The sequence below is a fragment of the Thermobia domestica genome, chromosome 1 (assembly GCF_964235325.1).
Source record: "Thermobia domestica chromosome 1, izTheDome1.hap1.1, whole genome shotgun sequence".
NCBI lineage: Eukaryota > Metazoa > Arthropoda > Insecta > Zygentoma > Lepismatidae > Thermobia > Thermobia domestica.
In genome coordinates, this window is record NC_137454.1 from 197,534,229 (window position 1) to 197,546,701 (window position 12,473).

The 12,473-nt window shown below is 36.3% G+C and overlaps 2 protein-coding genes across 2 annotated transcripts in view; one reads left to right on the forward strand and one right to left on the reverse strand.

Annotated features, from left to right (window-relative positions):
* LOC145666972 (chymotrypsin-2-like) overlaps positions 1 to 12,473 on the reverse strand; it is a 405,304-nt gene that overhangs the window by 349,670 nt on the left and 43,161 nt on the right. The gene's annotated exons all lie outside the window — the stretch shown is intronic.
* LOC145666965 (chymotrypsin-2-like) overlaps positions 1 to 12,473 on the forward strand; it is a 70,351-nt gene that overhangs the window by 56,460 nt on the left and 1,418 nt on the right. The window contains exon 7 of the mRNA XM_081734610.1: positions 9,662 to 9,799. Within this exon, the coding sequence (XP_081590736.1) occupies positions 9,662 to 9,799 (138 nt within the window). The remainder of the gene's footprint in view (positions 1 to 9,661; positions 9,800 to 12,473) is intronic.

Sequence of the window (12,473 nt, forward strand, 5' to 3'; positions counted from 1 at the left end):
TTGGACATGTAATATATAAAACAACTTATAATTGGACCATGTCCACGAATGTATTCTGTGTCAGAAAAGGAAAATTCGTAATAATTCATTATATTACCCACCAAAAAATTCATTTCAAGAAATTTTACGCTCTTTGGTGGTGCCTGTCGTACGTACCCGGCGAAAGCTACTAATCGTAAATTTATGTTCGCGCACTGCGAACCTAAAATAGGAAAGCTTTTGTCACAAACATACTTTTCCTTCTTGAGTGGGAATAAAACAAATGAATCTTTTTACTCGCCTGAAAACATACACGTCTGCAGAGGGAACGTAAGTGTAAACTGCTTGTATCGCTTCCTTGAATCTTTTACGATATGAAGCTGGAAAAGCAGTTTTGATAAAGGAGTGTCTTTCTAGAGAAGTTTACTAATAGAGGTCAGATGGGTATTCATGACGTACATGACAAACTCTGTCATGATGATGAACTTAAAGGAGTGAATTCGAAACTTGCTGCCCCTATGCAAAATCGCATGATTGAAAATCATTTAATTATTGAAAATGAGTACTTTGTAATAACAAATAATTTAGATGAATAGGTGTAACACATTGTGTGAAAAAATAAAGTACAGTATACTTGTGACTATCCGGCTTGCTGCCACCCGTCCCACCCTAGTTCACGAAAATGTATACGTAATAGAGCAAACCACGTATATTAAATACCACAAATACCAGACGTAATATAGCAACCATGGAGATGCCCAGTAAAAATTTTATTCAGGAACCACTGACCCGGCCCCTATACCTTGTTAAAAAAATATATAGAAAGAAAGAAAAGGAAAAAGAAACTAAAACCTCCAAAAATGTGGAATATTTTATTGTATATACAATCTAACCAACTTAGAGCACCTCAATAGAAACACAACTTTGCCGAACAAAAGCGGTCGTCTACCAAGGACTTTATTCAAATCTAAAAACTGTAAATATGAGGTACATTCAAGCTATAACACCTCCTATTTTTTTCTCATTAACTAATCACACGAAAACTAAGAAACTTGTGTCACTTCTCGACGTAATCTCCCTGCAGTTATACACATTTTTCACAGCGTCGACGCCATGATACCATAGCCGCAGTGAACGCTTCCTTAGAGGTCTGTTGACACAGGCGTGCACAACGTGGGTGTCATGGGTGCCTTGGCACCCCCATTAGACACTTTTTTATGTAGAATTATTACAAACTGAGAAGAGATTACGTGTAAATTATTTCCCGTCTGCATGTGTGTCCTGCGTAGCCGACGCAGCGTCAGGTGCAATGACGCTATCTTTTCTTAGGGAATAGGGGGGAGGACGACATTCCATATGGTGGTGCTTTAGATCTGGCACCCACATTCCCAATGCCCTGCGCACGCTAGTGCTGTTGACCACTGGAAAATCCCTGATACAATAGCGCTAATGAATGTTCGACCATATAGAGTGTCTTTTACAGTTGAAAAAAGCCAAAAGTTGCTAGGACTCAGGCCAGGTGAGTAGGGAATATGAGAAATCACTTCGAAGTTGTCAGGAACAAACTGCTGCATCATGTTCGCCTGATGAGCTTGTGCCTTGTCTTGGTAGAAAAGCATACAAGCAGTGTTTTCCAGCCGTTTTTCACGCAACGTTGGAAGGGGCTTCTTTAAAACATCTTCGTAGGATGCATCTGTGACCGTAGTTTTCTTTGGACTGCGCTATTCCAGAATATGGCCACCATAATTTTTCAGGAATAGCTCTTACTTTTGTGTATGTGTGTGGTGAATTTGTGTGCTTCTATTGAGCAGACTAGCGCTTCGTTCCAGAATTGAAAAACCGCATCCATGCCCTATCCATTGTCACAATCGATGAAAAACTTCCATTCATGCCGTCATCACACGTCAACATTGCTTTACAACATGCCACACGTCCAGCCCTATGGTCGTCGGTCAGCATTCATGGCACCCACATAAAGGACACTATTCGCATTTTCAAGTCTTTGTACAGCATTGTGTGCACAGATTCTACGGAAATGCCAACTTTGGAGACGATTGCCACACTTATTCGGCAATCCACCAATACAACTTCCTTCATTCGTTCGACTATGTCGTCAGGCTGGCTTGTGTGAAGCCGAGATTGTCTCGGTTTATTGTCATACGACGTCCCGCCTTATTTGAACTCTCGCACTCACGAACGCACATTAGACACATCTATGACCCCATCATCACCTGTCTTACTGAACTGCTGATGAATTTCAAGCTTTGTCACACCACGCAAATAAAGAAGATGAATGATTACAAGTTGTTCTTATAATGTAAACGTCGCCATTTTACGAGTATCGTATCAAAAACAGTCATCACTCTCACCACTGCCGCTACAGTTCTGTGTGTCGTACGATGCTGCCACTTCCGTCACACATTGACAAGTTTTTTCCTATTTTAAAACATATAACATGTTTGTATCTGTTACCAGCCCTGAGAAAAAAATGGACATGTTATGATTTGAATGTACCTGCTATTGATTCTTTTGGCTACCGTGCAATCATATTTCAATGTACAGTAACATAAAGTTGAATCATGCATTTAAGAATTAGACCTGCGTTTCACGTTATTGTTTTGTTTCTTATAATATAGTTTGTATGAAGAGAGTGTGGCATTTTTTGTTTCCTGGAATTTAGACATTACAAAATTTATCTTAACATGTACAGTTCACATCAAAAAATACGACAGCAAACCCCGTGCAGCTAGGAAACCCGAATGATACATACTTACCCCATAATCGTAACTAGTAAAGAGATTAATCTCTCTCAGCCCTTCGTCTCTCCCCTACTAAAATCAACAAACAACATGAGCGCAATTCTAATTTGAAAGTATACATGTATTAGTATCGATATAATTAAAGAACAAAAACGATATGTAACAATATTCATAAATTGATGGAGGAATAAATTTAAACAGACACACAATGAAAAATTAAAACCGATGTATGTCTATTAGACAGAGGTATAAAAGTGAGACAGAGAGAGGAAAGAAGAAGAAGAAGAAGAGAAGGGAGCCCTTGGCACAGATAAAAATATGAAATTTCTGTTACATCTATTTTCTGTTACATTTCTATCAGAAACAACCAATATTAGAGTTGAGTTGAGTTGGTTTTGTGTTTAACATTCCGTTCAGCAGCAAGGCTATATGAAACGTGGACCTACTGATTAACGTGGAATCCGAACCACATGAGCTACCGCCGGGAATCGAACCCGGGTCTCCTATGCCAAAGACGCGTACGCCAATATTAGAAGTCCAACGTCTGTATCATAATCAAAAGTTGCAAATATTCAAAAGCAAAATTGTATGTTCCTTATAGACGTAGCAGACCTAGTATGTTTCACATTTCAAACGCGAATAAAATACATTTAGTTATAAGATGTTGAGATAAATTATAGGATGGAAACGAATTTTGTGTCAAGCTAATATAAATAAAATCTTCTTTGAAATACCCGGAAAAGAGATCATTTTTAGTCAGCTTTGAAAATTTACTTCTTCCGAACATCCACTCTCGATTTTACCTGTTGAGAAAATAACGTTCTAATTCGTGTAAATAGAATGAACATAACAGAGCTGAAACGGGTCATCGCTTCATTCGGGTGATGTGGGTTATGTTACGGACCACCACTGCGTCAAAAACTCGAACCCCTACTGATCCAGTGATTCGATTGAGACTCTGTGATCCGGAGGACAAAGAAGATATTGTACTTTTTACTTCCGTTTAAACAGTATTTTTTCAGAGATGAACAGGACTGTAGATGTTCCCCAAAGCACGAAAAATACAACGCCGAAATTCCAAGTTAGAGTTTCCAGACGGGTCGATCTTGTCATTGAATTGGAACAGGACACTTTTGTTTGGGTTAGAGCTAGTCACCGAGTCATCAAAACTGGCTGGATTTTAACTCGGGGACACGTATGCGCTCAAGAAATGTGTGTCTGAGAGATGAGGTGGAAGAGCGAGAGACAAAAATAAAGATTACGAGAGAGAAGAAGAAGAGAAAGATCCAAAGACATGATAACAAAACGTCAAGGAAGACAGAAAAAGAGAAAGACGAGTATAAATATGAAAACTACTTGTCATTACACTTTATGCCAAAGAACACTCACACTATTTACTCGGATTCTCGCTAATGATGCCTTGCAAGTTCTCTAACCCCAGGCGAATAACTGATTTTAACCATTATTTTACGCAGAAAGCATTTTAACTGGAAGGGAATCGGACCAAGATTTTCCACCGGAGGTGTAGCACAATAGCGATACTCCACACTTTACGCAACCAAAACTTGTTTAAAAATTGTATATTTTTTTCTTTTTAAGGACAATAACATGAAAAGTGCATACTTCAGATCAATGACGTGTTTCTGACTGTTCTGGTAACACTCCTAAACTTTATTTGCACTTTCCCAACTAATATTCGTAAATCGTCTCTATCGTGATACAGGTGTTTGCTTCCACATTCTTAAGGATTATCCGATTAGTATCAGAAGTCACTCTTCGATTCTTTACGATCACTTTGTAAAAACTATAGTTTGATCATGATTTTAACCTATGTTGATAGCTATACTACTCATAAGTTCACCATGTTAGTCCTGCACTATCTTGCCACGTAAAACCGTGACAAATATTACTAATTTCAGGGCTGATATTTGGGAAGAACCGGCCTCTTCCTGTAAGGAAACCAAAGTACACATCAAAAATTATTTATATGACGACCTGGGAACAAATTAGAGCCAACAAATAAAAGAACATACAATCCAGGAAAAATTACGGAAATAATAATATATTATACACTAATTCGCCGCGCAAGCTCAGAACCTATTATTATTATTATCATTATTATTATTATTATTATTATTATTATTATTATTATTAATTTTCACCTTCACTGGAGAGCGTTGTCACTTCAACAAACAATAATATCAATATGTTCCAATAGTTGAGGCGCCACGCTCAGATACGTTACACGGTGTCAATCGCGCAAGCGATATCCTGAGATTTGGCTCTTGTCTCATTTTCTCTTCCGTTTCCAGAAAAGCAACGGACATATTATTTATCCACAATAATGACTGAGGAGGGATCAATGTTATGAATACATAAAAGTCGGGAACATTATTATTGTTGAATGAGCTTGCTTACAGCGTTACACAAAATACTTATGTCTTGATGCGCGTGAACGTGAGTTCGAGTCCGTTGAATAAGGGACTTCTGCAGTAATTTCTAATAACCATATCACAACTCTTAAAAATTATTTTAAAAAAATAGAAAACATGCACCATGGCAAAAATTTGTCATCACAAATAATACATATATGTCCTCTATCAGCTAGGAAAAAATCATTGAAATCGGAGCCGGACAATTGGGTGATGTCCCTTGTTAGCTAAAATTGGAAGTCCAGTCATTGGAGCTCAGCTGCTCGTTTTAGTCTTTCGTAGCAATTGTTACTGATAATGTTTATACCTGTAATATTTTGTCTTTGCGTATTGCCTTTATTCTCTTCTTCATTCTCAAAATATATCCAAATAAATGCCATAATTTATCTTATTTTGAATGTAAACGTCATTTGAAATTCGAAAAAAAATAACGTTCCGGCGTAGCTCAAAAAGCGTAATCCACATGGACGAGGGGATTCAGACATGTGCTTATAGTCTGATATCCATGATTATGGGTTCGAACACCAGAACTTCCACTTTTCTTCACTTTTTAAGCTACGTCGGAACGTTCAATTTTTGTCCTTTACCAATTGCAAATGGCGTTTACATTCGAAATAAGAGGAATTATGGTGGCATTTATTTGGATATATTTTTAAAATGAACAAAAAAGAAATAAAAACAATAAGCAAAGACGAAAACTGTTACCAGTACTAAACATTATCAGTAACGATTGCTGCGAAAGACTAATACAAACAGTTGGGCTTCTAACGACGGAACTTACAATTTTGGTTAAAGTATGTTAAGAAGCACTGTCTTCAATAGTCCTCAATGGACTTGAACCCATGTCAACACATAAGACGTAAGTAATTATTTTTCTTGTACTGCTGTACAAATCTTATTTGATAATATGTGTAGTTCTGCTCCCGACTTTTATGTATACGTAAAATCGATCCCTCCTAACGCCATTTGGATTTTATGGTGAATAAACGCCATGTGCGTCGCTTTTCTGAAAACGGAAGAGAAAGTGTCACGAACATAAGAGCCAAACCTCGTGAGATAACCCCCTGTAACGTACGTATCTGTGCGTGGTGTCGCTACTATCGGAGCATTTTAATATTATTGTCTGTTGAAGTGACAACACTATTCAGTGCAGGTGAAAATTTATTATTAGTAGTAGTAGTAGTAGGATGAAGAGGAGGAGGAGCAGCAGCAGCAGCAGCAGTAGTAGTAGTAGTAGTAGTAGTAGTAGTAGTATAGTTATAAGCGTACTTTTGAGCTTGCGCGGCGAAATTACTGTCTAGTATAACTGATATCGTGTTGTATAGAATTGGTCTAGCTAGTCATCACTAACTGATATCAGCAAAACGAAAAAATCGGTATCTGATAACGGCGAATCGAATATAATCTCTTATTTGTACTGTTCGAAATGCACTGGTGTTGAGGATATTTAGTCTGCTATTAATGGTACCATTAAAATGTAATCAAAACTAGAGCATGCGAAAATACAGAGGAAAATTGGATGGTTCAACCAGGAATGTAATAAACTAGTCGAGAAGAGAAAAACGTAAAACTGCGTTAGCTACAAAATACGGACTAAGAACTGCAAAAAATTTAATTAACATGAGGTGGGAAATTCTAGAAACTGTTAAAACAAAGATATATCATTTTTGAAGGCCAAATTTACCGAATTGAATATAGCTGATTAACAAAATTTTATTCGAGACATTTATAAATGCAAAAAGGAATTTTAAAAAGGCTATAAACTCAATGCTTATATGTATAGGGTGAGCCAAAAAGGACTTTACAACTTTGAGAGCATATTAAAATGTATTGAAATAGCTTAGAGAATCGATATAGGTGTCAATTTGTAACGAATAACTTCAAATTTGACTTGTGTAGTGTCGGAAAATGGCAACTTTCACTAGTGCAGACTGTGTTCGGTGTGTGTGGTAATTTTATAAAACGAAACTCTGCAACAGCTGTTCTACGTAGATTTTGTAATGAACAAGGTAAGGAACCTCCAAGCAGGCCTAAAATTTACAGTTGGCACAAGAACTTTCTTGAGACTAATTGCTTTGTTCTTCATGTGAAATCAGGTCGTCCAGCCGTTGCTGCTGCTGTTGTCGAACAGGTCAGGGAAAGCTTGGCCTGTAGTCCCAAAATATCAACGCGGCTTGAGGCTTGCAAGACAGGCATCCCACAAAAAAAAAAAAAAAAAAAAAAAAAAAAAGTTTGGCAAGTGGTACGTAAATGTTTACACTTGAAACCATACATACTTATAATGATACAACAAATAAGGTTATTCTTGTAGAATTCAGTGTAGGAATGTTGGATCGGATAGAGGAAGACGAGGCATTCCTTAACACAGTTATCTTCAGAGATAAGAGTACAATTCATATCAGTGGCATGGTGAACACCTGCAACTGTAGAATCTGTTGCAGCTAAAACCCACGTTAAACCATTCAACACGTTCATGATAGTCCAAAGGTAAATGCGTTTTGTGCCCTTAGCAAATTTAATGCATACGGTCCTTTTTTCTTCATTGACACACTGTCACTGGTATCGTGTATCTTGATATGTTGGAATTCTTTTTAATTCCTCAGATAGATGAAGACGAACAACACGACGTGACATGTTACTACCGCCAAGACATCACACTGCCTCAATTCCTCAAGGAAGTTCGAAATTTCCTTGATGTTCGCTACCCAAGTCAGTGGATTGGCCATGCAGGTCCAGGTGTATGTCACCTCGCTCCCCAGCCTCGCAACCTATGTATTTCTTCCTGTGGGGTTTTGTTAAAAATCGAGTGTATGTTCCGCCTCTACCAGACAATGTTGCAGACCTGAGAAATCGCATCTACGCTGATGTTGCAGAAGTTACGCCCGATCAGCTGGAACGAGTGTGGGAAGAAATTGAGTACCGGTGGGATGTTTGCCACATTTCCAAGGGCAGTCACATCAAACCAAAATGAGACTTAGGTGTTAAAGTTGTAGTTTTTTGCTATAAATTGACATCTGCCTCGTTCCTGTAAGTAATCTCAATAAATTTATGTATACTTTCAAAGTTGTAAACTCATTTTACACTCGCCCTGTACATAAAAGTACTGATCACTACATCATTAAATTATGGCTTTGTATATCTGACGTACTGACTACATAAAACTGCAGTGCACTGTCTACCTTAGTATTTAGTATTACCCAAACTGTCTGTAATTCGAGGCAAGCGCATAGTAAAATATTCATTATTAATTCAATGTAATATTCAGTGTTGTATATATATATATATATATGTGTTTGTGTGTGGGGGGGGGTGTATGTAGGTATGTATAGTTGATTAATAACGGAAACAATATATAAAAAATGAAATGAAATTTTTGTTGAGTGTTACGTTCCATAGTTATGCCGGCTAGGCTAAAGCAGATGGTGATGGTGCGGAATGAATGAAATGGTGGAATGAATAAAGTGGGAGTAAACGGGAAATTCCGAGAAAACCCACGCACATGGTGTTTATTCACCACAAAGTCCACTTAACGCGAGCTGCCATCGAACCAGGGACCGCACGTACCAGAAGTGATCGCTCTACCACTGAGCCACCGTAGCCCCCGAAAAGAATATGTACAAACCTGAATATTAAATGGTATTTATGGGATCAATGACGTAAGATGACAATCTGCATTGTATAACCCAAAATTTATACACTGTGTGAGTGTATTTCTGAATTATACAATTTCCAGTCCTTTATTAATTAAATTAATTTACTCATGCTAGTATTAGTAACTCAGTAAACGAATTGTGTAGTATACATGATATATATCCACTATTTGATCTTACAATTTATGGTCTTGTATCTTTCATACAATAAACATAACACAGATACATAGATATAATAAACATGAAATGTGGAGTGAAAACTTAATTGTTTTGCTTACACATTTCAAAGTAACTAGTAGTAAAGCTAAGATACGTTTCGAAGTTGTTTCCTTTATAGATAGATAGATAGATAGATATGCACTAACAAATATTGTAAGGACTACACGAAAAGATAATGTATCTGGATTCTTTTTTTGGTTTATTATTTATCTATTGAAATGGAAACAATTAATTTCTATATTATTTTTGAAAATAATTTCTTTCTTATTGGGACTAAACAGTAGCGATCATATTATTATCAATAAATTACTACTTTGTTCTTGATCAATACCAATATGTCATTATGATCTGCTGGAAATAGTTCATATCAGGAGAATACGTTTCATTGGGATATATATCTAAGCAGTGAGAGCTGGCAAAAACAATATATTTATGTTACTATATGCTGTATGCATTTATGAATTTTCTATAGATTAGGTTATTTTCCTGTTTATTGTATATGTTTGTTATTTTCTTTCATTCTAAATACTTTTTTATAAATTTAACGTTATGAAACTAAAGTAAGTGACATGTACTAGCTACACTTAATTCTGAAAAGTAATTGTATTTTCTTATCCTATAGGCAAAAGGTCCTTCATCTCCTACCCTCCTAAAAGTAATAATTCCGGTTATTAACTTAAAAGTATGTAATGAATCCTACCATGGAGAGATATCTGAAAACCAATTTTGTGCTGGGAGTGCAGAAAAGGATTCTTGTGCGGTAAATAACAACTATTTATATATACTCTTTTAATAGTAGGAGCTATATTCCGAATAGTTTAAATGGTTGCAAGAGAAAAGTTTCCCCATTTAGACAGGTTAAGAGTATTTGCGAGTGTGTTTGTTGAATACTTGTTCTTCTCTTTCAGAACAGAGAGCTTCATAAATGCAAACCATAATTTAACTTAAATCAATCTGACTGGTCCAATCCGTATCAAAAATATCCATATATTTCTAATTATGTGCTAGCGTTGCTGGAGTGATTGTTAATAGAAGACATCTTGGCTAAATCTACTTCTAGTTTGTAATATGCATGTCATGTATGAAAATATATATATATATGCACATTTCATTGGTGTATATTCACGGCAGTTCGAAAGAAATTGTTACCAAATACGATCTTTTAGTCTACGTTCATATCATTCAAAAAGAATTAATATAAGCACTCTATCTTAAACACAGTTTAAAAATTATAGAAAATATTCATACGAAAGCTTCACTTCCTAGATAAAGGAAACGTTTAACACTAATTTCTGTGCTCTTCTAGTTGATTTTGAGAGAATCCAATCTTCGTCATGATCAAGAATCTGAACATAATCAAAAAGACTAGCATTTACCTACACAGAACTGTTTCATAGGTTCGGTGAATGACGGGGTAATGTTCCAATCCTGATTTCTCCCCTTAGGATGGTATTTCGTTAACTTTTGTTTTACTTTCAGTCTACAATGCAATGAAAATTTTGTAACAACTTAAAGTATCTTCCACGAGTATATTCGAGATACATTGAATGGCAAGAATAGCAAAACAAAAAAATTCAAGCCTTCCTCCTCCTCTTACAGACAGCTTTCTTAAAAGCTATTATCATCAGGCTAGAGTCGTGACATACAGTTTGATAATATTGATAGTTCTCATACCCAATAGTTCAAGGGCGCTGTTAAAATAGGAAAATAAAGTTTTGTCTCTTTTTCCCTTAGTAGAAGATGCATTTTGAAAATCTCTGTAAATTAAGAGTTCACTGACATAGTTTGAACCCAACTTTACTTTCCAAATCTACTAGCTTTGGAAAACTTGTGAATGTCTAAAAAGAAGTTCCATGTCTCTTCTTACTCCTCAGGTTGAGAATCTGTATTTCATAAGCCTATTTCTTATTATCAGTACAGACCGTACAGTACATGAACGTTTGTATAATATTTCGATTTCATGCATATAAATTTCCTAGGTCGCGAAATGGCGAAGAAACTCTTCAAACTCACTAAATCCCTTTCCCTGTAGGAATCTAGTTTCAAGAAATGCTCTTGTCCTCAGCATGTGATGCAATGATGGCATTCAAATGAAACTTAAAATTTTCAGTTACTTTAGAGACAAGATGAATAGGGAATAAAACTATTTCAAACCCTCGTTTTTTCTCTTAGGAGTAACATTTCATTTTAAAAAATCTTATTGTCAGTCTACGTTTCACTTAATCTCGAAAAAAATAATCAATATTATATTTAATAGTTGCACATGTAAATGTTATTTATTAATTTTGCATAGGAGCAATCACAGTGTTTTGTATTTGTGCATATGATATAGAACATGTTACAATCTATATTATAATATCCAGCATGATTGTGTTTACAAACACCCGACATGTGCTTTATTTACAAATATCAACCATGTGCGTCTCACTACGCAGTACTTACAGCTGCAAACGACAGAAACAACAGCTACACAACTGGTCATGTGAGGACGGAGGAACAGCAGCACCACCGTCTCACCTGGAGCATATGATCGAGAGGATTTCAACGACAGATATTAGTTTCGACTGGTCAAATGCCTTGCTTGGTTTGCAATGGCGGGAGCTTGGAAGTACCTCAATTAAACCTAAAGTCTCTAGCTTGCAGTGGAGCTCCTGGCTTGCATTGGAGCCTTGCGGGAACCTTACCTCTCTCTTTGCTTGCAAAAGAACATTGGGAGATTCTTTATCACAACATCAGCCTAGCTTGCAGTGGAGCTTTGTCGGGACTCGAACCTCCCTCTCTCTCTGCTTGCAGTGGAGCATTGAGTGTCGTACTCCTCCTCACGGAGCTAGTTAATGAGTATTCCTTCCCAAGACCGTCAGGTCAAAGGGACACCTACTTTTATCCAAACATTAAAGAATTTGTATCTATTTTATATTATAGTAGAATTTTGTAATAAAATCTGGTAGTGGGCAAGAAGGATTCCGGACTGTAATTTGCTCTACCTATGATCTTCCAACACCTGCACAAGCAGAACTTTACAATATTTTATCTCATAAACAGCAACAAATATTGTAATTACATCATATTGATATTAGTGTATGATTGTATGACATTACTTAAAACATTTCGAGATGGATTTATATACGACAAATCATATATGTTGATATACATATCATTCAGAGCGCAAATATCCTGTTACCTTCTATTGTATTTTCACTGTGTTAATTTCAAGGTTTCTAACCTTTTTATCCTGAGTTTCTTATAGGTAGTTTTTGTAGTCTTAGTTCAAAATATTCTCAGATTCTGAGTTTGTATTTTGTTGGGTAAGATGTTCTAAATTAATGTCCCTGTATACTTCGAACATTTTTATAAAATGATGTATTAAGAATGTGAATTGCAAGGTCACTTTTGTTTCTAGTATTGAAGGCATGAACGTCATTGTTACATTTAAC